Here is a 24,509-nt window from a genome sequence, read left to right on the forward strand (position 1 = left end):
AGAAAAAAAAAAGTGGCCTTTTTTATTGCAGATTTGTTGGGCCTGCCTATACATACCTTCTAGTGGTCCCCGAGTCCACATGACTTCAACACGGCCTGCTGTCTGACACCTTTGACTCAACATAACTTTCCCTCTCAGGGCACATCCTGCCCATGTGTCGAATTGACAGTGAAGGATGGAATGCTAAGGCTGTCTTCCTTTGTTGGGCGTGCACTGGCCACATGTCCCACTCTTGATCGTTAGTGAACTCAATATAACACTCCCTTTGGTGGTTTCACTCTGCCTCCTATGGGTCGGCTCTCATACCCCATTTTTCTGGGTATACCTTGATCAGAACAATGGCTGATAGGATCTCAGATTGGATCACAAAGCTGCAGCCTCACCCAAATCATCATTTACCTGCATCAGTAGTCGGAGGGGTTTCCCGGCCTGCTGCTCCAGAACATGGAACTTCACACCAGCTGTAAACATAACAAAAATACACAAGATCATAATGCATTTCAATCCAGTCCATTTACAGTTCCCCTCTAAATAGCACTTTCTTGTACATTAGAGCTGGTGGAATGTTCTTAAACTGAGCATTTCCTAGCCTCCCCATGAACTCTGGATTAGATGTTTGATTATAAGTGGATTCCTGTGTACCGGAGCTGGGTAAAGAGGAAGTGATCCGTTTGTCTTTTATGACGATTTTTGAACTTATACCAAATTGTCAAGGTCTTGATCCAAGTAGATCAGGAATATTTACCCTCAACAATCACTCACAATGTCTCAGGATTTCAAATAGGCCCTTCCATCAGGCCGCTATCCCATAGCACGCCTACTTATAACCCTTGAAGCAGAGGCCACAGCAAAGCCCAGCAGCATGTACTCAACATCTCTTCCAATATTTCAGCCAGTGCAACTGGAAGATTCTTTTCACTACTGAACCATGGCTGCTCCTCTCAATAGAAGCTGTCAAGGCTGATGAAAGAGAATTCCTAATAGTTCTTGTATACAATGGAACCATGCCAAGATTCCATAATAAACCTTCCAGGCCCTTTCCGTCTTGCGGCTTCAAGTACCTATCTCTGGACGTTGGAGATGAAGAGGGCACCAGATGTCAAAGGAAGGTGTTGTAACCTAGATATACTTTACCCTTAACCTGCTCCCTGTTTTTCCCCCCCTCCTTATTGCTCCATGTTGGTACATTCCCTCTGTCAGCCGGGCGCTCACTGTGGAATGTTGACACAGTGACCCAGGCTTCGAGGTTGGCAAGTTGACGGCAGTCTGATGTGATTTACCTTACAATAAACTAACCCTTGTACAAGAACATAGCGTCACTCCTCTCTACATTTCCTGGCGACGAGGAGGAGGAAACTGGGCCAGGGACAGTGACTGCCGTTTCCCTGGTAATTATTTAATGCTTGCCAACGAGGAAAATATACACGGAGCCTGAGAGGAAGTTCAAACAGGAGCGTGTTAACAAATCTGCCGACATGAAAGCAAAGAAGGCAAACAAGTAAGGTGACACGGCGACGTCATTACTAACTTAAAAACATATAGAAACTCTGTGGTTTACGTCCTGCTCGGGTGCCTGGTCGGGCATCGCATCATTTGCATTGTCTGTGTCTTAAGGCAGGAACTTAGTGAAGCTGCAGGGGTTAGAGGGCCAATTATCACACTCGGGTGCCGGGTCGGGCATCGTGCTTTCTGTTTTGACTGGGGAATTCAACTTTAAGCGGAGGAAAGGAGCGTAGCTGCCAGGTCGAGCATCAAACGATCCCTGGGAGGAATTGTGCAGTGATCTAATCAGGGCGTTCAGGGCGGCTTATTCAATATAATTTGGTTAAAGATTTCAGGGCAGCCGGCGCATTCAATTGCTCCGCGTCCAACTTAAAGACGCTCTCAGCTAATCTTCACGCTCTTTTCTTACACAAAGCCCCGGCGCGCTCTGTCACCAGCGCTCTCATCTATGTCGAGGCTGTACTGACCCCAAGCTTCCTGCGCGCTCTACAGACGGCGCTCTGACTGAAGTACCAAGGATTGCAGCTCTCACCGTCTGTCACCCTGAAAGGATTTTGATGACTCCGTGTTTAGGGTCTGTTTATTGCTCCGGCGGGAGCACCCAATGAGCATTGCAGAAGCGTTTAATTCATCGAGGTGAACGTTAGGAAGGCATTAGCTCAGCCTGCAGTCGATGCTGATCTGACAGGAACTGCTCTGAGGGGAAGCTTCACCACAGGAAGTTCCCGCCAGTCAGTGTAAAGTAGCAGCTCCATTGGACCCAGTAAATACAACCAGTAGAAGCAGAAAGGGGACTGCGAGAACACTGGGTGAATGTGATTCTCCTGCATTTTCATGATTTATGTGATACAACAAGAAAAGTGAATTTTTTTTTTACTGCATAAATGCGTAATCACTCAGCTTAGTCCCACGACAGCTAGGGGCAGAAAGTTGTATTGCTTCTGGTGACATTTTGGAGTTCCAATAGTTATTGATACACCTAAAGGATTTACGAAGTTTTATGGCAATGGCAGGTGCAGGAATGAGCCAACCTCCACCTTTCCTCAATGAGTTAGGGGAACCAGTTATTCCCTGGAGAAGGTGGGAAGGAATTTTCAAATCTTACCTAATAGCCATTGGGGGTAGTAACTACACAAACATACGCAAACAACATATATTGCTACACAATTTAGGCACACATGGGAGGAAAATATATGAAGATATTACAGGGAGATTAATTGAGGATGAAGAGGAGGTGGTTGAGGAAGGTGTCAATGTTTATGAAAGCACGCTGAGGGAGTTGGCGGCTCATTTTAAGGAGAAAATAAACGTGGTGATGGAAAGGCATAAGTTCTTCAAGAGAGTGCAGAAGAGGGAGGAGAAAGTGAGCAATTATATAGCAGTGTTAAGAGGGTTGTCAGCCACATGCGAGTTTGGTCAACTCACAGACTCGTTAATAAGAGACCAACTAGTGAGATGCACCAATGACACAAAGATACAAGAGGAATTACTGACCAAGAACCCAAATCTGGAGGAGGCAGTAAACATTGCTAAGGGACTAGAACACACGGCACGTTGCATGAGGGAAATGAAAGCAGTAGAGGGGACAAACAGAGAGAGAGCTGAAGGTAAATCTAGTACAGAGGGTGAAACAGTTTGTAAAGTAGGTGACAAGAGTAAAGAGGTCAATCGCAGCAAGCCTAGTTCTTCTGTGTGTTATAAATGTGGTAGTCCCAATCACTTGGCAAATAATTGGAAATGTCCGGCAAGGAATGTACAGTGCAGGAAGTGCAACAGGTGGGGGCATTACTCAAAGGTGTGTAAGGCCCCGGGAAAAGCAGTACATGTTATTGAGGAGACACACCAGGATGAGGAAAGGGAAAAGTCTTATGTTTTTCAAGTGGGGGATGAAGAAGATAACAGTGATGATGTTTACCCTAAATGTGATGTATTACTAGATGGGGTCAAGTTTAGTATGTACGCAGATTCATGCTCCCCATATACTTTAGTAGATAAGAAAATGTTTGATGACAAATTTGCCAACCACCCTGTTAAATTGTTACCGCCAGATATCAGTCCCAAGGGTTACAATGAAGGGAAAATTCCCCTTGAGGGCATGGTGACGATGAGAATCTCATTTAAGGATAGACACACAGTAGGAAAGGTGTATGTGTCCACGAGAGGATCTACTCTATTGAGCTGGAAACATCAGAAGCAGTTGGGGATCACCCTAGATCCAAACAATAGAGAGCAGGTGTTGTTGATTGAACCTGAGGGAATATCAGAGGATCTCACCAAAGAGTTCAGAGAAGTGTTCAGTGATAGATTGGGCGTTTTTAAGAACTATATGCACAAGATAGTGTTAAAGGAGGGAGCTGTACCAGTAGTGCACAAGACTAGGTCCATACCATTGCTCATGAGGGAGCCCCTCCAGAAGGAACTTCAGAGACTAGTCAATGAGGGGGTCATTACAGAAATTGAGAGTTCAGCATGGCTAGCCCCGATTGTCATCATGGCCAAAGATAAAGGGAACAGCATAAGACTCTGTGTGGACCTGAGAGACCTGAATGCTAATATCCTTGTAGACAGGTTTCCTCTTCCCAGAATAGGGGAGATGCTAAGCACCATAAGGGGGGCCAAGTATTTCAGCGTGCTGGACCTATCGTCGGCCTACTATCAAATCAAACTTCATCCGGATTCCCAACTACTGACAGCGTTCACGACCCCATTTGGAAATTTCAAGTTTCAAAGAATGCCATTTGGTTTGCCATCAGCCGCTGCGGCTTTCCAAAGAGTCATGCAACATGTTTTAAAAGACTGTAGGAACACCATCTGTTTCCAAGACGATATACTTATCTTTGGAGATTGTGAAGAAGAACACAATGAAATGGCTAGAAGGGTCTTGGAAAAGTTGAAAGAGGTAGGCTTCACCACGAAACCCTCCAAATGTAAACTAGGAGTAAGTTCGGTGGACTATTTGGGACACACCCTATCTGAAGACGGAATCAAGCCAAAACATGACCTAGTGAAGGCAGTGGAGAATGCTCCTGCCCCCAAGAGTAAAGAGGACATATTGTCTTTCCTGGGCCTGGCAGAGTACATGGCCAAATTTATCAAGGATTTTGCGATGGTGTCGCAGCCGCTAAGAGATTTGATAAAGAAGGACAGTGTTTTCGATTGGGGAAAGGAACAAGAAACATCCATGAAGCGCATAAAGAAGGCAATCATTGAGGCTCCATTCATAGGGAAGTTTGATCCTAACGGGGCAACTATCATCTCCACGGATACAAGCAACAGAGGCATCGGGGCGACTCTGGCACAGAGAGAAGGCAGCAAGATAAACGTGATAGCCTTCGCATCTAGAACACTCACGCTGTCTGAAAAAAATTACTCGACCATAGAGAAGGAGGCCCTAGCTGTGTATTGGGCCATTTGCCACTACAAATTCTTCATTTGGGGAATTCCGTTTGAGGTACAGACTGACCACAAACCCTTGGTTTCCCTGTTCACAAAGAAGGACATGGAAAGCATGACGCCAAGAATAGCGAAATGGGCAGTGGGTCTACAAGCCTACAACTTCAGAGTATCCTACATACCTGGGCAACAAAACAGAGTTGCAGACTTCTTATCGAGAGCGCCTGCAGAAGGAGAAGAGGAAGAAGAGGCGAAGGGTAGCTCAATCCTGGAGGTGCGTTTAGCAGCAGTGGAAAAGGTGTCATGGGAAACACAGATGGAACTAGACGAAGTATTGAAGAAGGTGAGAAGATATATACTATCCGGATGGCCCAAGAAATGCAAGGACATGGAGTCAGAGATCCAGCCGTATTGGAATGTGAGAGAAGAGCTATCGGTAGAAGGGGTTTTCATACTGAAGGCAGGGAAATTAGTCCCTCCAGAAACCTTGAGAAACAAAGTAGTGGAACTGGCCCACGAAGGACATCTCGGAAGAAGCTTGTGCAAAGCCAGACTTCGGGCAGACTACTGGTTTCCTACAATGGACAGAGAAATGGAGGACAAAGTACGGGATTGTTACGCGTGCGCTCTGAGTGATAAAACCAAGATCACGAGAAGAGCACCGCTGTCACCAGTTGAAGTACCAGAAGTGCCGTGGAGCAAGTTAGGATTTGATATAGCAGGTCCCATCCATGGCAAAGGACCCCAAGACTGGTACTTATTGGTCCTAGTAGACTACTTCTCAAGCTGGGTAACCTGCAAGACTGTCCACAGCGTTAGCACCAAGGTGATAGTAGATTTCCTGAAAGAGGTGTTCACAATAGAAGGTATACCCGCAACACTGGTGACCGACAATGGCGTGCAACTGGTCTCGGAAGAGATGAAGGAGTTCCTTAAAGACTGTTCAGTGACCCACATTCGCACACCACTGTATTGTCCCAAAGCAAACGGAAAGGTGGAGAGAGTCAACCGAATGCTGAAGGAGTGCATACAGTTGGCCAACCGGGCAGGGGAGAACATGGAGGAAGCCATAAGGGACATGTTGTGGGCATACCACACCACGCCTAAGTCCACCACTGGATGCACGCCCTTTGAGTTACTGAGGGGAAGAAAAGCGGGCACCAAACTCACACCAGGTTGGATGGGGAGAAAACAAACAACGGAGATTGAACACAAAGAGGTCAAGAGGAGGATTGAAGACAGTCAACAGAAATACAAGGAATGGTATGACAAGAAGTGGGGAGTGAAGGAAAGAGTATTTCAGGAAGGACAAGGAGTTTATGTAAAGAAACCCGAGAGACTGTGGAGAGGTGGCAACAAGTTCTATGCCTCCAAGACCATCCGGCGGCCAAATAGAAACTCTGTGGTCGTGGAAGATGGGAGACTATGGAGCCATGATCGCGTGGTTCCAGCCGAAGGGAGAGAAAATAGGACAGTAGAGAGAAGAGCAGGAGGTAATGATGTCAGAGGAACCATCAGACAAGACAGAAGGAGTGACAGATTCAGAACCTCTCCTCAGTGGCACAAACAGTACATAATGAGATAGTCACATACTTTACAGTCATAGCATCCCGTTCACCTTAGGACATACATCTAGATTCTCCCTGGTTCTTTTCCGTGAGGGGGATGATGTGTTGTAACCTAGATATACTTTACCCTTAACCTGCTCCCTGTTTTTCCCCCCCTCCTTATTGCTCCATGTTGGTACATTCCCTCTGTCAGCCGGGCGCTCACTGTGGAATGTTGACACAGTGACCCAGGCTTCGAGGTTGGCAAGTTGACGGCAGTCTGATGTGATTTACCTTACAATAAACTAACCCTTGTACAAGAACATAGCGTCACTCCTCTCTACAGAAGGCAGCATTCCTTCCCCAACAGATGTATGGTCCAATAAGAGTAGTAGAGCCCTGCACTCTCAAAGATAAGTCAGTCTGACTTCTTGAAAAGAGTTTGTTAAGACAGTAAAAGCAGTGTTTGAAGTTTGGCTTGAAGCCTATACTATTCGCTGGAAGACTGCAAATTCCCCTTTGTTAGTTGTATAGCTTTGAAGATCTGGGAAGGCTCTTAAGAGTGTCCTGTCTTGCAGCAGCTGAAATTATTGCAATTAATTAGCTGTTGCAGTGTCTGTTTTGCAGTTCTCTAGCCTGCAACCAGTTTGTGGAGAATATAGTACATTACCATCAAGCAGCAAATCAATGACCTTGTTATAAATAGCTGAATGTAGGGAGGGTGTGCACATGCAGGCATGTCCCAGACATTAATAGCCTCCAGAGATTTATTTTCCAATTGATAACCTTAATGGGGAGTTTGAATTTAACTGTAATTGTACAGAAATCCCATGGAATGTTGCTTCATTGAAACAATCTAAAAACAGAACTTATGAGGATTACTCCTTTCATGACTTTTAGCCATTTTAAATATTTGGGTGTTATACTCAACACTAACCACAAATGGCTCCCCCTGTTGATTAACGTTCTGTCTTTTGAAGTAAAGTTGGTTGAAACCAACTGCAGCGAAGAAGAAAATCTATAGAGCAAAGTGAATTCCAGTTGCACAATATGATGCTGGAATACAGGGATAGGTCAATCCAGCCACCATACAATCTGAAAAAGACAGGTTTCCCGGAAGACTTCTGGATCTCTTAATATCCATCTGCACATATTCTCCCTAATGATAAGCAGCTCTGAGCTATCTGGAAGACATGATAATGCTATTACTGTAATAGTCAGCATGCCATAACCCAGAAACTGCCATGACAAGAATGTTTCTGAAGGATGTTATCCAACTGGACTATGCTCTCAAATTCCCCTAGTAAAGTATTCTGGGGACACATGTATTATGTTAGGCCATCAATTTCTGTTAACAATTCCATAACGTCTGATGGGAGAGGAGACAAAATGGGTAAGCCATGTTTCATGGCTTAAAATGAGACCAAGTTTACACGGTTAGCAAATAATCTCTCCGTTACATCACTTGTTTTTTAAAATTTACTTTGGGTAAGGACATGACAATATAAAAATGAGAACATAATGAAGTATTTCGTATTGCTGGAATTGCTAAGTATATTCACAGCTTTCTCAGAATCAGTGCATCATTTCTGTCCATACCAAGACTACTCTGTAGTCATAGGCTACATGTGGCATTGTTATGTCCTACATCTTGATTGGAAACATTTCCTCATACTTCAAGAACATTTATTTTTAACAGGATCTGAAGGTAAAAAAAGAAGACTAACAGTTGCAGGTTAAAGTTGCACAGTTTAGCTTTAAATTCACTCATCCCATGTTGAGCTTCCTGAGGACAACTTCTCAAATCTTAGCACGGTGATCAAGTGATACAGTGTCCCAAACTTGTATGCACTTTATGATTGTTTGCACCTTCGATAATGTCTCCAGATTGGAATTAACAAGACCATTCATTTGAGCTGTGGGCATACAGTCGACCAGGCCATTCTGTATATGCCTTCAGGAGTTGTTCGCCAGTACTGGGCAATACTGTGGGCACATTTCTAAGCAGTAAATTTAAAGATTAGATTGGTTGGTCTCCAAAGGATTCAAATGTTATGCAATATGTGCAGCATGATGAATTGTGTTTTTATAGTTCTGCATTGGAAGATTTTACATATTTATTTATAATATATCTTTAAGCCATGGTTGTGAAAATAAATATGTCTTCATATCACATTATTTAGAGCAACTGTACGAATAAACACACATTCACATATTTATTACTACAGTGCAAAGATCAGATTCAAGTTTACTACCATATTACAGCAAAACAGACGAGAAACACACATTTTATTGCCTGACATATTTCATGTAATAATTATTTTGCAGAGGAAAACAACTCTCCGGATAGTCACAAGGTTTCTTCAATGTGGTTTGTCGTACTGCACAACTTTAACCACTTATATCCTGGTTTCAGTTAAATAACTTTTGCTTAAACACGTACACATGAAAAGACAGCTAGACATAAATTATATAATGTAGAAGCACAGAGTATAATATTCCATTTATTTCCATTGTTGAAGGTGGGGAGTGACATTGTGACTCACTTGAGGCTTGGCCTCATGAGTCATGGCCCACCAGACACTCAAAAATCGTAATAAATAGCATGCTACATGCTGCACATCTGTACATACGAGTCTGTGTGTACGTGTTAAATTTACAGTTATTATTTGCTTTGCTTATAAGAACTTAAAGTATGTTTGAAGAAACCTCTGTAATTCATTGAAAACAATACACTGTTTAATTATAGTTAAGGAAAAAGCAAAAATAAAAAAATACTCAAATTCATGAGTTATGGTTTGGTAAAGTAGCCATGAGTCACGCCCCAGTAATGTACTGCTTATACTACACATAGGACATCATACATGACCTCGTAAATGACATCACTGGTGACATCTTAAATGACAACATTGATGTCGTAAGCACATGTGCCCAACCCTTCGAGGGCAGCCAATTCCTACTGTGTATGGCCTTTAGCTCGGAGCATCAGATGTTGCCTGCACGGTCTAGACTATGGCATTGCATTTGATGCACAAGTTATCATTTGCAAGTCTTATGTGATTTATGGATTGCAGTTCATCCACTTTAAAGCTTAGAGCACAATTCTTAAAACAACAGCTATCCGAGGTGAGCAGATTTAGAGTGCACTATATAAAGGAGCAGCTCTCCAGCTAAACATGGAAACTACCCAGAGTTCCTTGCTTCTTTTTTGCAATGTATTGCACAGACGTTTCAGGAGCAAATCTTCCGGACCACTTAAGCTATCTTTGAAGGACTGACATCTTTATACAGTTACAGTTTAGGATGCCGCTGTAATTCACGATTCAGTTTTATCTCACATATCAAGCCATGCAAGGTAATCTTTTATTCTTGCCCATGATCATTTTCATTTACAACCTAAACTGTTCCAGTTTTTATTCACCAATTCACACCCTTCAGGTTTGTCTACTGCTCCAGCCTATTACTGCTCATGTACTATTGCAATACACTTATTTTATTTGATATTCTGATCCACTACAGCTTTCACTATCATTGTAGTTCCCTAAAATGATCCACTGGCCCATCAACTTCAGCTTTATTTACAGATTTAGACAACTAGATTTATTTACCTGCTGTTCTGTTTACATTTCCTAGCACTGATATTTTCTCCAGTAACCGTAATTCAAAGTCCAGACAATGCTGCTTCTGAATCCGGTTAGTCTTGCCACAAGACATACCACTGATCTGAAACAGTACACTTGGCCCTGGACTACATGCTTGAGAGCATTTTCTTATACTTTAGCTTAGGGCTAAATAGAGGAAGATAAGACACTGCAACAAATCATTCATCCAGCGAGGTGCAGTACTCACCTGCCAGTCTGTAGGAGCGGCAGAGACGGAGGCCTACAGAATACAGCGGCAGACAAAGAATCAGGTCCACCAGGAGATGGATGAGACCTTGCACCAGAACCACAAGCAGGCGTAGCTAGCAGGAAGAAAAAACAAAAGAAAAAAACCCGAACTGGTTAAACTGTGTTGAGGGAGATAAAGGAAGTCATTATAAATGGATATTAAATATCTATACATCCACTGAACACATTTTTCATTCTAAATGGTCATTTAGTGACTTTGATCAAATATATTACAAAGCCACTCTTTCCTACTGGCTTATGGCAGTCAATCTCTAACAAAAGATAAAATAGAACCCTTAACAATTTAGAAACAACAAAGCTGATTTTTTGATTGTACTCTCTTCAACGTACTGCTAGCATCACATCGACCGAAAGCATGGGGGGAAATGCTAAGAGTGCTCATTACCTGGGCATCATGCACACTGCAGAGACGTCAACACATGTCTGTGCCATTCCTGTTCCTTTGCCTCCAACGGATGTCATTTGCTGTCCACTTTAGAAGGACAGGCCTCTTCTATCAATTTTGAAGTGAACACATACTCCACTGTCTCAAGGAAAAGTGTGCAGGATGGTCTCATGACATGTTATGGGGGCTGAAGATTATCACTATGGTACTGAGTCAAGGCAGACACACCTAGACACCGATGTCAAGGGATTTGCATGTGTGATTTCTCCGAGGGGATGATTTTATTACTCTTTGCTTGTTTTATGAAGTTGACGAGAGCCAAGAACTGTAATTAAAATTTAACTTTGATGTAATGGTGATAGGATGAGAGACAGGTCAACAGAAGGACCAAGAGAGAAAGAAAGAAAGAATAAGAGAGAAACATCAGGACAAAGAATGGAAGAAGGAAAGAGTGTGAGAAAAAGTGACATAAAAAAGTGAAAGAAAGATGACAGAACGATAGAGACAGATAAGAAAGATAGCCGATTATTTAGCTTTTGACTGACACAAACAACATTTTCTTTAATCACAAAAGGAATAGGTTACTTACCCTGTAAGCATCTGTTCGTTGCATGTAGTTCTGTAGATTCACATTCATTGTATACTCATGCCATTTAGTGTTGGGCTCTGATGTTGCAAGTTATTTTTTCTTCAAAGAAGTCTTTCGAGTCCAAAAGTTAAACCAGCTTTGGCGAAGCCAATAGGTCTCACCTATGCAAGAGCTATTGGCTTCGCCAATATGTTTGAGCAATGTTGTACATCAGACTGGCTGCTGTTCTGCATGGCTAAAAGTAGTAAGAGTTAAGGAGAGTGGATTTGAGTGGAGTGTTGTAAAGTGAAGTAGGGAGGAGTGTTATGGACATGGAGTAGCATAAAGTGTTGTGGAGGGAGTATAGTGTTGTAGAGTGGAAAAGCGTAGAGTAGTGTCGAGTGGAGCACAGTGTCAGAGTTGAGTAGAGTGTTGTGGAGCGGTGTAGAGAACAGTGTAGTGGTGTTTCATGGAGGGGAGTAGAGTGGAGTACAGCATAGTAGATGGGCATAGAGTAGAGTAGTGCGTCATAGAATAGAGTGGAGTAAAGTGGCATAGAGGAAGTTGGGTAGAGCGTCGTTGAGTGAAGCAGTGTCGCAGAATGGCACAAAGTGGACTAGAGTGCTGTGGAGTGGCATACAATAGAGTAGGGTGTCAATGGAGCAGAGTTTAATGGAGTACAGCATTATAAAATGGGGTATTGTGGCGTGTCAGAGTGGAGTGGAGTAGAGTGGCCTAGAGTGAAGTGGCATAATATACAGTGGTGCAGAGTAAATTTACAGAGTGCAGTGGTCTAGAGTGCATAGGTTTTGACTAAAGTGATGTAGAGTGAAGTGCACAGTAGATTGTAGTGGCATAGAGTGCAATGGCGTACAGTGGAGTGGTGTGGAGTAGAGTGGAGTAGAGGGGCGCAGGGTGGATTAGAGGGATGCGCACAGTGGAGTAGAGCGGCGCGCACAGTGGAGTAGAGCCGCGCGCACGGTAGAACGGTGCGCAGGGTGGAGTAGAGCGGCGCGCAGGGTGGAGTAGAGCGGCGCGCAGGGTGGAGTAGAGCTGCCAAGGGTGGAGTAGATTCAGAAAAGGGGGTGGTGATGGACAGAGTATCTGAATTAAACAGACCACTCTTACCCAGTCCAAAGATCAGGGCTTGATCCATCACCGTTTTTAGCTCACTGCACCATCCCAGCTCAGAACCTGGCTACATGCAAATTAGTCTGTCCCTGGCCCAGTGCATCATGGGAACAGGGCAGACCAAACTACCAAGCCAATTCTTATACTGGGAAGGAAACAAGCTTCCGGGGACCGGTTTCTGGCATTACAGCCGTCTTCGGCCCGGCTTGCTTGAATCCTGATGGTGCGATGAGCAAGGGACTCACATCTGAGTATACCCTTCCACGCTTATGGTGGACAAAACGATTCAGAAAAGGGGGTGGTGATGGACAGAGTATCTGAATTAAACAGAACAATCATACCCAGTCAACAGATCAGGACTTGATCCATCACCGTTTTTTATCTCACTGCACCAGGGTGGAGTAGAGCGGCGCGCAGGGTGGTGTAGTGTGGCCAAGGGTGGAGTAGAGAGGCGCAGGGTGGAGTAGAGGGGTGCAGGGTGGAGTAGAGGGGTGCAGGGTGGAGCAGAGGGGTGCAGGGTGGAGTAGAGTGGCCAAAGGTGGAGTAGAGCGACCAAGGGTGGAGTAGAGCGGCCAAGGGTGGAGTAGAGCGGCCAAGGGTGGAGTAGAGCGGCCAAGGGTGGAGTAGAGCGGCCAAGGGTGGAGTAGGGTGGAGTAGAGGGGCGATGGGTGAAGTAGAAGGACGCAGGGTGGAGTAGGGTGGCGCAGGGTGGAGCAGAGTGGAGGAGAGCCATGACTTCCTCGCAGAGAAGCGATCGTCGGTCAGCCGGTAGATATGATGGAGACATGGTGGGAGGGGTAGTATCGAAGGGGAGGGAGTAGTCCCGTAGGACAATCTGTAGAACCCACCTGTCCAATGTTATGACCTGCCAATGGTGGACTTGATGGTGGATCCTGCAACTAACGGGACTCCCATAATTTAAAGGGCAAAATTAGGAAGGTTTGGATGCTGCAGCTAGGGGGGGAGGGAGGGTTGACTGGACCAGACCGCAGGCTACCCGACCCAAGAGGCCAGTATACCCGCCCAATCATCCACTCAGACTGGTAAGCTTGCTCGGTGGCGTGGTTGAAAGCCCCTTATGTGTCCCCGAAAGGAGCGAAATACAGACTGGGGATGTAGGGAAGCCGAGAGGTACAAGGACTTGGCCATAGCCCGCGAGTTCTTAAAGCACTCCAGCGCTTAGTCGGTCTTGTCTCAGAAGAAATGGGTGCCATCAAAGGGAATTTCATGAGGCAAGCCTGGACATCCCCCAGAAAGGCAGATGTTCTCAGTCAGGCGTGGCGATAGAGGGGCACCATTAACAAAACAGCTCAGCCCAGGGAGTTGGTGGTGTCCAGGCCACAGCGTATAGTGAATTTCGCCATGACTCTCTAGTCTAACTGCTTGGGAGAGAATAGTCCGGGTCTACTCCGGGACCTGTGGCAGGACTTGCGCAACCATTTATCACAGCCTGTGGGAATAGCGGCCTAATAAGCATGCAGTGGTCACTGACCGTAATACAAAGTTGGTGGAAGAGAACATTTTCTGTCCCAAGCTATCCAGCCTTTTGGATTTCCTGTTCAGGGAAGCGTCAGAGAACGCGCCATGGGAAGAGGAGGCTTGGACCACCAAGCTTTCCGGGTTAGGGTGAGAAAATTTGGGCCCCCTGGAGTAGGGCGGGGTCATCTGGCAAACGTCCTTTTCACAGGAGCACATGTGCTGGGTTTGGATCAGGTCCCCATAAAGACGTAGGTGAGGGCATCTTTGAACAAAGTAGGGGATAAGAGGAGGAGAGTTCTGGTTGCAGTACCTCCGTCAAGATTGTCTTGACTGCCAACAAGTACAATTGAAGGTAGAGGACCTCAGCCACCCTCTGCATCACCATTGTGTATGTAGCTCCCACCTTCGTGGCCATGGTAGGGGGGAAAAGCATGACTGTATTGGGAGATATATCCAGTCCACTGGCATCACCCACTTCCTCATATCAGTCCATATCCTGATCATACGGACAATATGTCTTCAGCAAACCAGACAGCTCCACTGTCTGGTAGGATGCGACAAAAATAAAAAGAAAGCCCAGAAGAAACCACGGGTGAGTACTACAAATACTAAATAAAACACTGAACACACGTTCCCACTCTCTTTAATTTATGCATTAAATATCTGCAAGGTGCATGCTTATTCATTTTTTCATACGACTCTTAAAATTACTTAGTAGTGGTTAGTTGTCGACTAAGATAGTGGTAGCATGACAAACTGTATCCTAATGTGATTTTGCTACTTAGTTACAATGATTCATTTACCCACTCATCATGTCCTCTAAAATGGAACATGGGGGAATGGTTGCATTCTAAACCAGTAAATGTTTTTCAATTCTTTCCTGACCAGTCTTAGATTTCCCATTTTTGGATCACCTAAGACAAGTCATGCAGTAGATATGAGGCAGTGGTGAGGACTGCGGTGGGGTCCTGCAGAACAGTGCATCTGAATAACTAGAGAAGTTGAGAAATAGAGAGCTCCCATACTTTTCAGTCTTCTTCCCTCATACAAGAGTGGTCTCCATCAGCCATCGCAAAACATAGAACCACACTGTTATGCTTCTGGACGCAGACTTGACTTTAGTTCAAGGCTAAAGCAACATTCAGACTTGACATCAGAGACACCCATCCTGCATCTGGTCCGTCTTGCTAAGTCTTGTTTAATTAATGTACCTACCATGTTCGTTCTCCCTCAACATGCTAACATTGAAATCAAAATGGATTTTCAACATTTCTGGCCCAGCATTGACATCTCAGTGTTTTCAGACTTGAATGTCTAGAGTACTAGCTCAATGGACCAACTGATTATGCACTCGTTTTACAGTGCAAGCTAGTTCTCACCCAGGATCTCATGGTTTCTCAAGCTAAACATACACACAACCTTACAGAGTATGCAGTGCAAGTGCCACAGTTTACCCACCGTAAACCACTTTCCAGATTCTTGTCTATTCATGAAGACCTGCATACACACTGTGGACTGTAACACTCAAGAATTCAGTGCCCCATGAGTTTGGCCCAAATGTATTTACTTGGCATGCGTTTTTATGCTCCCTTTATCACAGCCAATGGACTTGCTGCCATACTCACCATAGTAAACACTAGGTAGTACAGTGCAGTTGTAGGCAGAAGGAACAACAGGATTGTGAAGAGAAGAGTCCCAATGAACAACTGCAATAAACAATAGTGTCTGGTTACATAGAGCTGGACAACAATGCAGATATAGTGTAGTTAAAAAAGAGGGAAATCCAGTATCGGTGTTGGCCCAGTTAAACCCTGAGCCCAAAATACATGAACAAGAAGCAAATGGTCTCTGAGGGAGCATACTGAGATCGTGCAGACTCTATTGTTCTATCCGTGGGTAGAGTGTTTACCAGAATAGAGATGAGATTAGACTATATGGTAAGTCTGGTCATTATAATCAGATTAAATGTTCCTCATCTTTAAATGAAACCAGTCAAGCAAAATGTGGTGTTTCCCCTCTACCACATATACGATGTGTGTAACCAGCAGTAACGAGAAGTATGGTATTCATGACCTTTTGCCAGAATACTATTCAAAACATATTTACTGAGTATGGTACAAAAATCCACCACTTTTCCAGGTTTCAGAGGCCCGAACCTAATTGTATGTTCAATGACAGACAAATGACAGTCAGGGCACAACTCAAAACCTATCCATGATGTAGAACTCACACTTGAGTTTCTACCGATGAATGTTGAAGAGGTAAAGATAGGGGTGTGAAAAAAACAGAAGTGGTAGTATAAAGGATGATTCAACCTCCAAGTGGGTTACTCAGCCTTCTGCCCAAAAATGTGTCCTGGCAATCACCCAGTCTCTCTATACGAGCTTACGATCACCTTAAGTTGGCATATTAGTAAACCATTAGAAATTATTAGCAGGCAGTAGGAGTGCGGGGCTTTACAGACCCTACTTCCTAGAGCTTAAAAGGAGTTGCAAATGTTGTACCTGATCCAAGTCATAAGAGCAGGAGTCCACTCTCTGCCGCAGAACATTCCATTTCTTGCCTCGGAAGAGCCGCCAGAGAGACGACAGTCCATAGATCTTCAAGCAGTAGAGCCTGAAGGGAATGCCCAACAGAAAAGAATCAGTATATGGTCAAGAGGAGAATACACCAGGAAGTGCTGTACAGTTTACACAAAACAGGATGAACAAAAGTCAGTGTGAAAGAATAAAGTTCCTGAGAAGATAAATAAAATGAAAGGAATCAACACAGTCTACATGACGGAAACATCACAAACTGGAAAAAGCCAGTGGCACTAGATAAGAGGAACCAATACAAGAAGATCAAAAAGTACAACTCTGACATGAAGACAAAAGAACACATCCAAGTGCAGTAGAACATGTAGGAAAAACAGAAATTGAGCATATAGCACAGAGAGGAAAAATAAATTACTTACCTTTAACAATGACATCCATCAATAGTATATTCCATAAACTCACATGCTAAAAACTGTTCCCTTTGGCTTCAGTGGTGAATCCGGGAGATTTAAAAAACAATTAAAATGCTATCCAAGTAAGTTATCACTATTAATTTCCCAAGCAAACAAGGTATCTATCATTACCATAAAGGCAGGGCTCAATATGAATCCATGAAAAACAGCAGTACTGGAAGAAAAAATATGTTTTTGTCACGGTCTCCAGATCTTTAATAAATTCATATGCTGTGAACGAAGTCTAAGAGCGAAGATAAACAGGAAGAGAATAAAATGTAAGACCTCGCACCTGAATGGGTTTCTATTTCCGCTTTGTCTGGCTGGAAATCGGTTCTAGTATCGGACTTCATACAATAATGCTTGCAGACAATATGAACAGACGTCCAGATAGATGCTCTGCAAATTTCAACACATAAAGCTGTGAGACGGACGGAGTGTCGATCCAGAACGACGACCGGAAGTGGGGTATGCAGAGGAGTGACACCGGCGCCAACCAGGAAGCGGTTGACGGTCTAGTTGCTGTTCGTGCCGGGCGGTCCCGGACAGAGAGGTGGGACAATAAAAGCCTTCCCAATTGGAGGACGGGCGGCTTATGCAGGAAGTGGTATCCTGGAGCCCGGAGGAAGACGGAGAAACCGAAGGAGCAGAGCCAGCAGTCTCGGCGGTGGAGAGGAGCCCAGCTGTACCATCGGCGGAGAGGAGCCCAGCAGTTCGGGAGGAGGAGCGAAGAGAGGAGAGAGCAGGTTCGGCGGAGACCAGTACCCAGGCGAGAACCCGTCTAACTACAAGGAGTATACACTCGGTGGCCCAAGGAAGGGAACAACCGCCCCGGGTCCGGACGCCACGGCCCTGTGGACGGGCCGTGGCCCGAGGCAAGTACCGCTAAGAGGTGCTTTCTGGTGGGGGTGGTGAGGTGGCAAGGGGTAGTTTAAACAAAGGCACGTCGGCCCTTTCCTTCACAAACCCTTCCCCCCCTTTCCTTCACTACGCAAGGTGGTGGTTGCACCAGTGTTATTGATGAGAAACGGATGTGACTAATCCCGGCCCTATCCTTTTCTTTCTGCCCTTCTGAAGAGTCCCGAGGAGCCACAACCGGAGAAAACCAAACCAAGGGCGACGCCGAAAACTGTCTGGGGAACATCCGCTTCTACATGTTGTGTTTTGTCCTTTCATTTGGTTTTTTTCACTATTAACCCTGACCCACGACTAAACAGTCTACTTAAACCTTTAAGACTGAGAATAAAGATACTTGAAACCAAAATAACCCCAGACATCCCTTGCCTCATTGTCAATCACCCGGACCAACCTTACAAAAAAATTTCCCAAGATTGCGCAATGAAAGTATATGCTGCAGTGGAATGGGTCATAACCCAACCAAGAAGTGAACAATTAGCCTTCGAGAAAAATAACCTGATGTTGGGTAAAAATACTTGGTAAAGTTGGCTAGTATGCCCAGAGAGTTTTCTTATGTTAATGTACTATCTCAGAGCTCCACTGGTATGGAGAAATTGAGTTCTGAACAAAATATAAAATTAAAACACGGTGTCCGAGCATTCATCAAACTACGCTCAGAGAAGATATATACTGTTTTCGTAGTTGTTTGAAGGTAGCCAAGGTAGAAATTCTGGTACTGGATCCTGAGAAACAGATGATTGCTGTGCAATTAGAAACAAATTTGGAACTCGCTCCAGGACAGATATGTTGCTTTTTGCCTTTTTCTACTTCTTTTTGCTTTATGTGATCAGAAGAATCAACCCCAAAAGCACTGCTGGGCCCAGAGGTAGAACTGGTATGACTCTTAAAACTTTGCTGTCTACCTTTTGAAATTTAATTTCATCACCAAAGCAGTGGTGGTGGGTATCCCCGTACAAATGTAGTGTGTGTAAATTGATCAAAGGGCCAATTGCCTTCTTTAAACTCTCTAAGCCAGCTCCCCTCAATCATCCCCAGGATGCTTCAGGCCTCTTCAGTATAGTTCTATGGCAGGAACTTTCCCTGTAGCACCATTTGTCTGGGTCAGTTGTGAATAGGGAATTTATTAACCCTTTCGCTGCGGCCGCGATTTTACCGCTGTGCGGTAAACAAAAGAACAGGGCGGGGCCGTGACGAACCCCAGCCGTCATCAGCACACGCCCACCGCGGGGCGTGACGGCTGGGGTTCGTCACCAGCATGGGAGGGGTTAAAGCAGGACCTAAACTCCCTAAGCCAGCTCCCCTCAATCATCCCCAGGATGCTTCAGGCCTCTTCAGTAGAGTTCTATGGCAGGCACTTCCACTGTAGCACCATTTGTCTGGGTCAGTTGTGAATAGGGCATTTATTAAAGCAGGACCACCAACCCTTGAGGCTTGGTAATTAGCCGCGCAGGAGTAATTTTCAGTGCATATACTTTTAGGATCTCTCTCCTAAATGAGTAATAAATAACCAGAAAATGGGGGTGGCACCAGCAAGAGCTACCTGTTTGGGGCCTGCACATGATACAAAATCCCTGTAATCTAAGTGCAACAGTCCTGTTACAAAATTCAGGGTCTTGTTCAGTATGGCCTCTTCCTGGACATTGACATAAAACCGTTTCTGATCTTCGATTAATTCTAGGGAACAAAGCACAAGAACTCCCCAGATGGCAGTTCCAGAGACATGAGATCCAGGCAATGTGAGGGCGAGTCACAGAGACCTGTACGCTACATGCAAGGTATAATGCAAATCCTGCTGTAAACATTCAGAGCCAATGTAGGCAGGTTATTCAATATAGAATGGAATCCAAAATCTCAATGAAAAAAAAAATAATGCTCTTTTCAGAGAACCTTTTTTAGTCCTCGCTACCAGTGCTAACAAATATCAAGCAGGAAAGCAGAAGCAGCAGAACTTCACAAAATGTATGATACAGAAGTAAAATTATGGTGTGTGAATTTCACCATACTTCCAAACAGATGCTACCACTACAAAAACCTATGCTTAAGGAAGGAACGCAGAATTGCACATCATCATATGCTCAAAAGGTGGCATGGACAACCTGCATAGCACCACAATAGCCTCCCATAATAGGACAGCAAGTTCTTTACTGGTTCAGCTAGACACCTGAATCTAGGTTTCTTGTGCAGCCAGGTGGAATCAACTCAAAAGAATAGAGCCACACTAGTATTTGGACCTCAGGCAAAGGCCTCCAGCAACACTACATAAGATTTATTCTCCAAAGTCACCAAACTGGATCATAACATGTTACATTTAAAAAGCCCCAGCATAGCAATGCTTAGACGTGGAAGAAAGCTTTACCAAAGAACTTTAGTAGTGGATTCCACTTTTGCTTTTAGATCACCTAGAGAGTGGATTTCACTTTGGTTCCCCACATAAGCATAGGAAGTTACATGCTACTCAGATATTCTAGATAACTAGTGAATATTTGAAAATCAATTAATCAAAAAAACAAGTTTCTACTCATTCCACCTACAAATCTTCAAACCCAATGGACTGCTCGTTCTTGGATCTAGTAAATCACACAGTCTGTTTCATACTAGCTATCGATGCCAAGGCTTGCGGCTTCCTCATGGATTCACGTCTGCCCAAACGTATGTAAAAGCAGTGGCTAAGTCTGCATTATTCAAACCACACCAGAAAAGCAAACAGATTTTTCCTAGTCAGAGACTTCTAAACAGTGGACCAGTCTCTTGGTCCATCAAGATTGGTATATTTGAAAGTATAGCAATTCAAAACAGGCTTGTTTCCAAATGCAACCCAATCCTTGTGACTTATCACAAAGGATATTAATAGATTAGACCCCTTAAAATTGCTACACCCGTTATATCTAAAAGCCCAGCTAACACTTAAGGTAGCACGCCTCATCCAATCCACAAACCTCCATGCCAGATATAACCAGCGCGGGAAACGTCGTTTACGACGCAACTTTTAGCACGCAGTGCTATTACAACGCAGATTTTAAAACGCATTCCAATACAATGAATTACACTGGGGGGCGCTCTAGGATAGGGAATTGTTTTAATTTACTATCCAACACCTTCCCTAGTGTCCACGGGGACTGGTGTTGGAATAGTAAATTTAAATATTCACTATCCAACGCCCCTTAGTGTAATGCGTTGTCATGGGATGCGTTTTAAAACTTGCGTTGTTACAGCATGCGTGCTAAAAGCATGCGTTGTAACAACGTACATCCAACCAGCGCTGATAAAGGACAGAAAAAGAGCATATGATTTCCATTTAAATTCATATAAATGTAACTCTTGCTGACAGCTGAAAAACCGGCATGTGTCTGATTCACCCGGACTAATATCGTGTCTACTAAAACCAACCAATTGGCTGGCTGAAAGATGGGTGCTCTCTGTTGGCACTCAATAAACAAGAATTAGGGAAGACGTCTGACTCCTAATCTCACAGTGAAAGAAACAAGCAACTCCGCTTTTGTTGCTTACTTGCTCGCACAGGCAATTCACTACTAAGACAGAACTGTGCATTTTTTTATCCACATTAAATAACTGTTTGGTTACTGCTATTTTTCCTGCTTAGTCGGCACAGCGACTGAGTGAGTGAGAATATTTGCATGGTGCTCCGCACCAAAAAGTCTCTCTAATCGCAGTACAACTAACTGTCCAAAAAGGTAGGTTTTCAGCATACTATGATTTTAAAACGAGATAAGAATTGAAAGAGTAACAGAGTTTAGCACCTAAACAGTGGCAAATGCTCAGACTCAGAAGCCTATGGAGATCTTGAATGAGCTGAGACTTGTTAAAGCAAGACCAACTTTGCCTCCTGAACGTAACGGGGTGTACACAGTGTGTCATGTGTTCAAATGTTAGAAGTCATTGAAATCCATCGGGCCTTCACTAGTGCCTTGTAGCGATTGGCGTAGGAGGCCTACAGTGGACCCTTTAATGTAGGTCAGCCTTTAAACAGACACTTCCATTTTGATGACATGTTTCATTCCCATCCGTAGAGATTAGCTGTCCGCATAATGGAATTGATTCTTTTGTTGAGGGTCCCAGTGTTCGGCCCTAGTTTTTTAAGTTGAGCCTGGGCAGCGCATGCGCTGCTCTGTAAGGCATGCTGTATTCAGGTATGGACTTGAAGTTCTGCCCACTCTCCGCCAATATTTTTCATTGGCTTGTGTCATTGACCTTTGGAAACTAGCTTTTTATTTGTCAATAGGTTTGGTAGTCCCTCCTTAGTACCGCCTTGTCTCATTTTGTAACCTCCCCAAGGCGACACCCCATGCTACATGTGTTGTTACTTGGTAGGCTTTAATCACAGCCTAAGAGCGCTATTTCATTAAATCGCAGGACACGCTCTCCCACAACACATAATTTTTTTCCCCATAGCACGTGGTACCGCGCCTTTGGTTTATTTGCTGCACCGAACGCGGCCGCATGCTATTTTTTTTTTTTTTTAACTGCCTCATACAGCACTCTCTCTTTAATGGCGGCCTCGCCCCTTTCCTTATACGAGCCGCGTCAACTTGACAAACAAATGCTTTTTTTGTAAAAGCGCTCTATGCCACACTTTCACTTTAATGGCGGCCATGCCCCTTTCCATAGAAGCGCGTCATCTAGGGAATGTCCGCCATGAAAGTAAAAGCGCGGCATGGAGCTCTTTTACAAAAAAAAACATTTGTCTATCAACTTGACAAAGAAATGTTTTTTTTTTTTGTAAAAGCGCCCCCATACCGCGCTTTCACTTTAATGGTGGCTTTCCTTAGATGCGGCTTGTCTAAGGAAAGCGGCGCAGGCGACATTACAGTGAGAGTACGATATGGGGCGCTTTTACAAACAAGCATTTGCAATGCAATAGGTACGAGAGCTTCATACGAGAGAACTATTGCATTGCAAATGCTTGTTTTAGTCTGATTTTACAATCCTGTTTTATTATTTCTCACGTTTATGCAGAAATGTATGATTAAATGCATTTAAAGAATGTAAAAGTCATACGGCAAGATTTGTAAAAAATAACACAGGTTTGGGGTTTTCTTGTCCTAATGGGCACCTTGTTACCTGTCCCCCTTTCCTTCACATTCTGCGTATTTGGGTCCTTCATTTTTAGGTCCATTACTAAGGGGTCATGCTATTTATCCTAATGTCTCCTTGTCTACTAAGTTCCGCTAAGTTTAATCTGTTGCTTGCCCTTGGTCGGCTCCATGTTGGACATTTTCTAAAAATGTTTTCGTAGACCCTTTTCTATGCAGATTTTTTAGGCAGAAGCACAATGCCTTTAACCTACCATCTTCTATTTGGGAGCTATTGCAATGAACAATGTTTTTTCTATTTCCCTAATCTCTATAATGGATGTAGGATATTGCACTTGGTAGCACTCATTCAGCGTTCCTAATGGAGTATCCTTGTGTTCCTGGATCTTGTGTTTCTACATCTGCCTGCAATCCCCTACCCTGTGGTATAATGGAGCCATGTAAATCTTACATTTACAAGGAAGGAAGGGAAGTCTTGAGGAATAACCCACAGCCAACAGTCAACTGGTTAAGTTGGTGGTGGTGGTTCGGCTAGCATAAGCACATCTGCTGAAGTAGGTTTACCAGTTAAGCATCATAATTCATTCCTGTTCTCAACATCATTCTCTGAGGTTCTGGAAGGAGACAAGCCCTCAAGACTCGTGCTTGTCTTCCACATAACCCAGAACATCCATCTGAGGGGTCAGGTATGGCAAATGTATAATGCACCTAGGTCCTGCTGTAGTTCAGATGTGGTTTTCCTAATGAACGTTGTAAACATAGATGTCATGATGGCACTGGAGACAATGGGTTTATTCACTGCAATTTCACGGTCCAGTGTATTGCAAAGGCGAGCTTTACTGATGAGGCCATAGGTGCATTCATAGCTCCTTTGGTAAAGCACTACAACAGTGTCTTGGTTCATCTACACTCAATCAATGGGAAGTGCAGGTAAAAGGATTAAATCTATCACTATAAGCGATCAAAGCACAACTATTGATTTGGTTCAGGGGGTTCATTACAACAGCCTTGGTGGTGGCTCATACCATGTTGATCCCTTTCACCTTTTTATCCTTTTGTGATGGGTACTTTTTCCACTTAAAGGAGGGGGAAGCACCCTATAAGAATCATTGTCATTCTTCTTCAGCCAGAGGTGGGGTACTTTCACCCTAATACGTACTTGGCACAAGTCATATGCTGCAAAGGCTTGTAAACAGCAGTTCACCCATCTGGAGCTTGTCTGTCTTTGGAAGACTTGGGGAGCATTAAAGCAGTGTGGGGCTCAAAGCCTGCTTGTAATTGGAACCTTCAGGCGAAAGGTTGCATATGTTCTGGTCTTATAACCAACTATCATTACTTTACCAAATTGTATTTAACCCCTTTGCCACGGGGCTAATTCTCCCGCGGCGCTGGGGTAGGGGGGGCGCCCGCAGCACCACAGTGTTTGTGACGAGCTCAGCTCGTCACGCTGCACGGTGGCGCTATGCTCATGACGAGCTGAGCTCGTCATGACCACGCCCGTTTTTCAGAAAGTTCAGCAGAGCAGGGGAATTAGCTCCGCGTGTGAACGCAAGCGTGTCATAACGAACTGAGCTCGTCATCAGCACAGCGCAACCGTGCCTCATGACGAGCTGAGCTAGTCATCAGCACGGGAG

At 44.3% G+C, this 24,509-nt stretch overlaps 1 protein-coding gene across 4 annotated transcripts in view; it reads right to left on the reverse strand.

The window, feature by feature from the left end:
* PIGQ (phosphatidylinositol glycan anchor biosynthesis class Q) overlaps positions 1-24,509 on the reverse strand; it is a 223,747-nt gene that overhangs the window by 20,602 nt on the left and 178,636 nt on the right. For all 4 annotated transcript variants that reach the window (XM_086941161.1, XM_086941158.1, XM_086941159.1 and 1 more), the window contains 4 exons: positions 16,422-16,533; positions 15,543-15,623; positions 10,293-10,407; positions 400-461 (listed from right to left, as the gene is read on the reverse strand). In XM_086941161.1, the coding sequence (XP_086797287.1) occupies positions 400-461; positions 10,293-10,407; positions 15,543-15,623; positions 16,422-16,533 (370 nt within the window). The remainder of the gene's footprint in view (positions 1-399; positions 462-10,292; positions 10,408-15,542; positions 15,624-16,421; positions 16,534-24,509) is intronic.

This window comes from Lissotriton vulgaris, chromosome 10, assembly GCF_964263255.1.
Source record: "Lissotriton vulgaris chromosome 10, aLisVul1.2, whole genome shotgun sequence".
NCBI classification, from domain to species: domain Eukaryota; kingdom Metazoa; phylum Chordata; class Amphibia; order Caudata; family Salamandridae; genus Lissotriton; species Lissotriton vulgaris.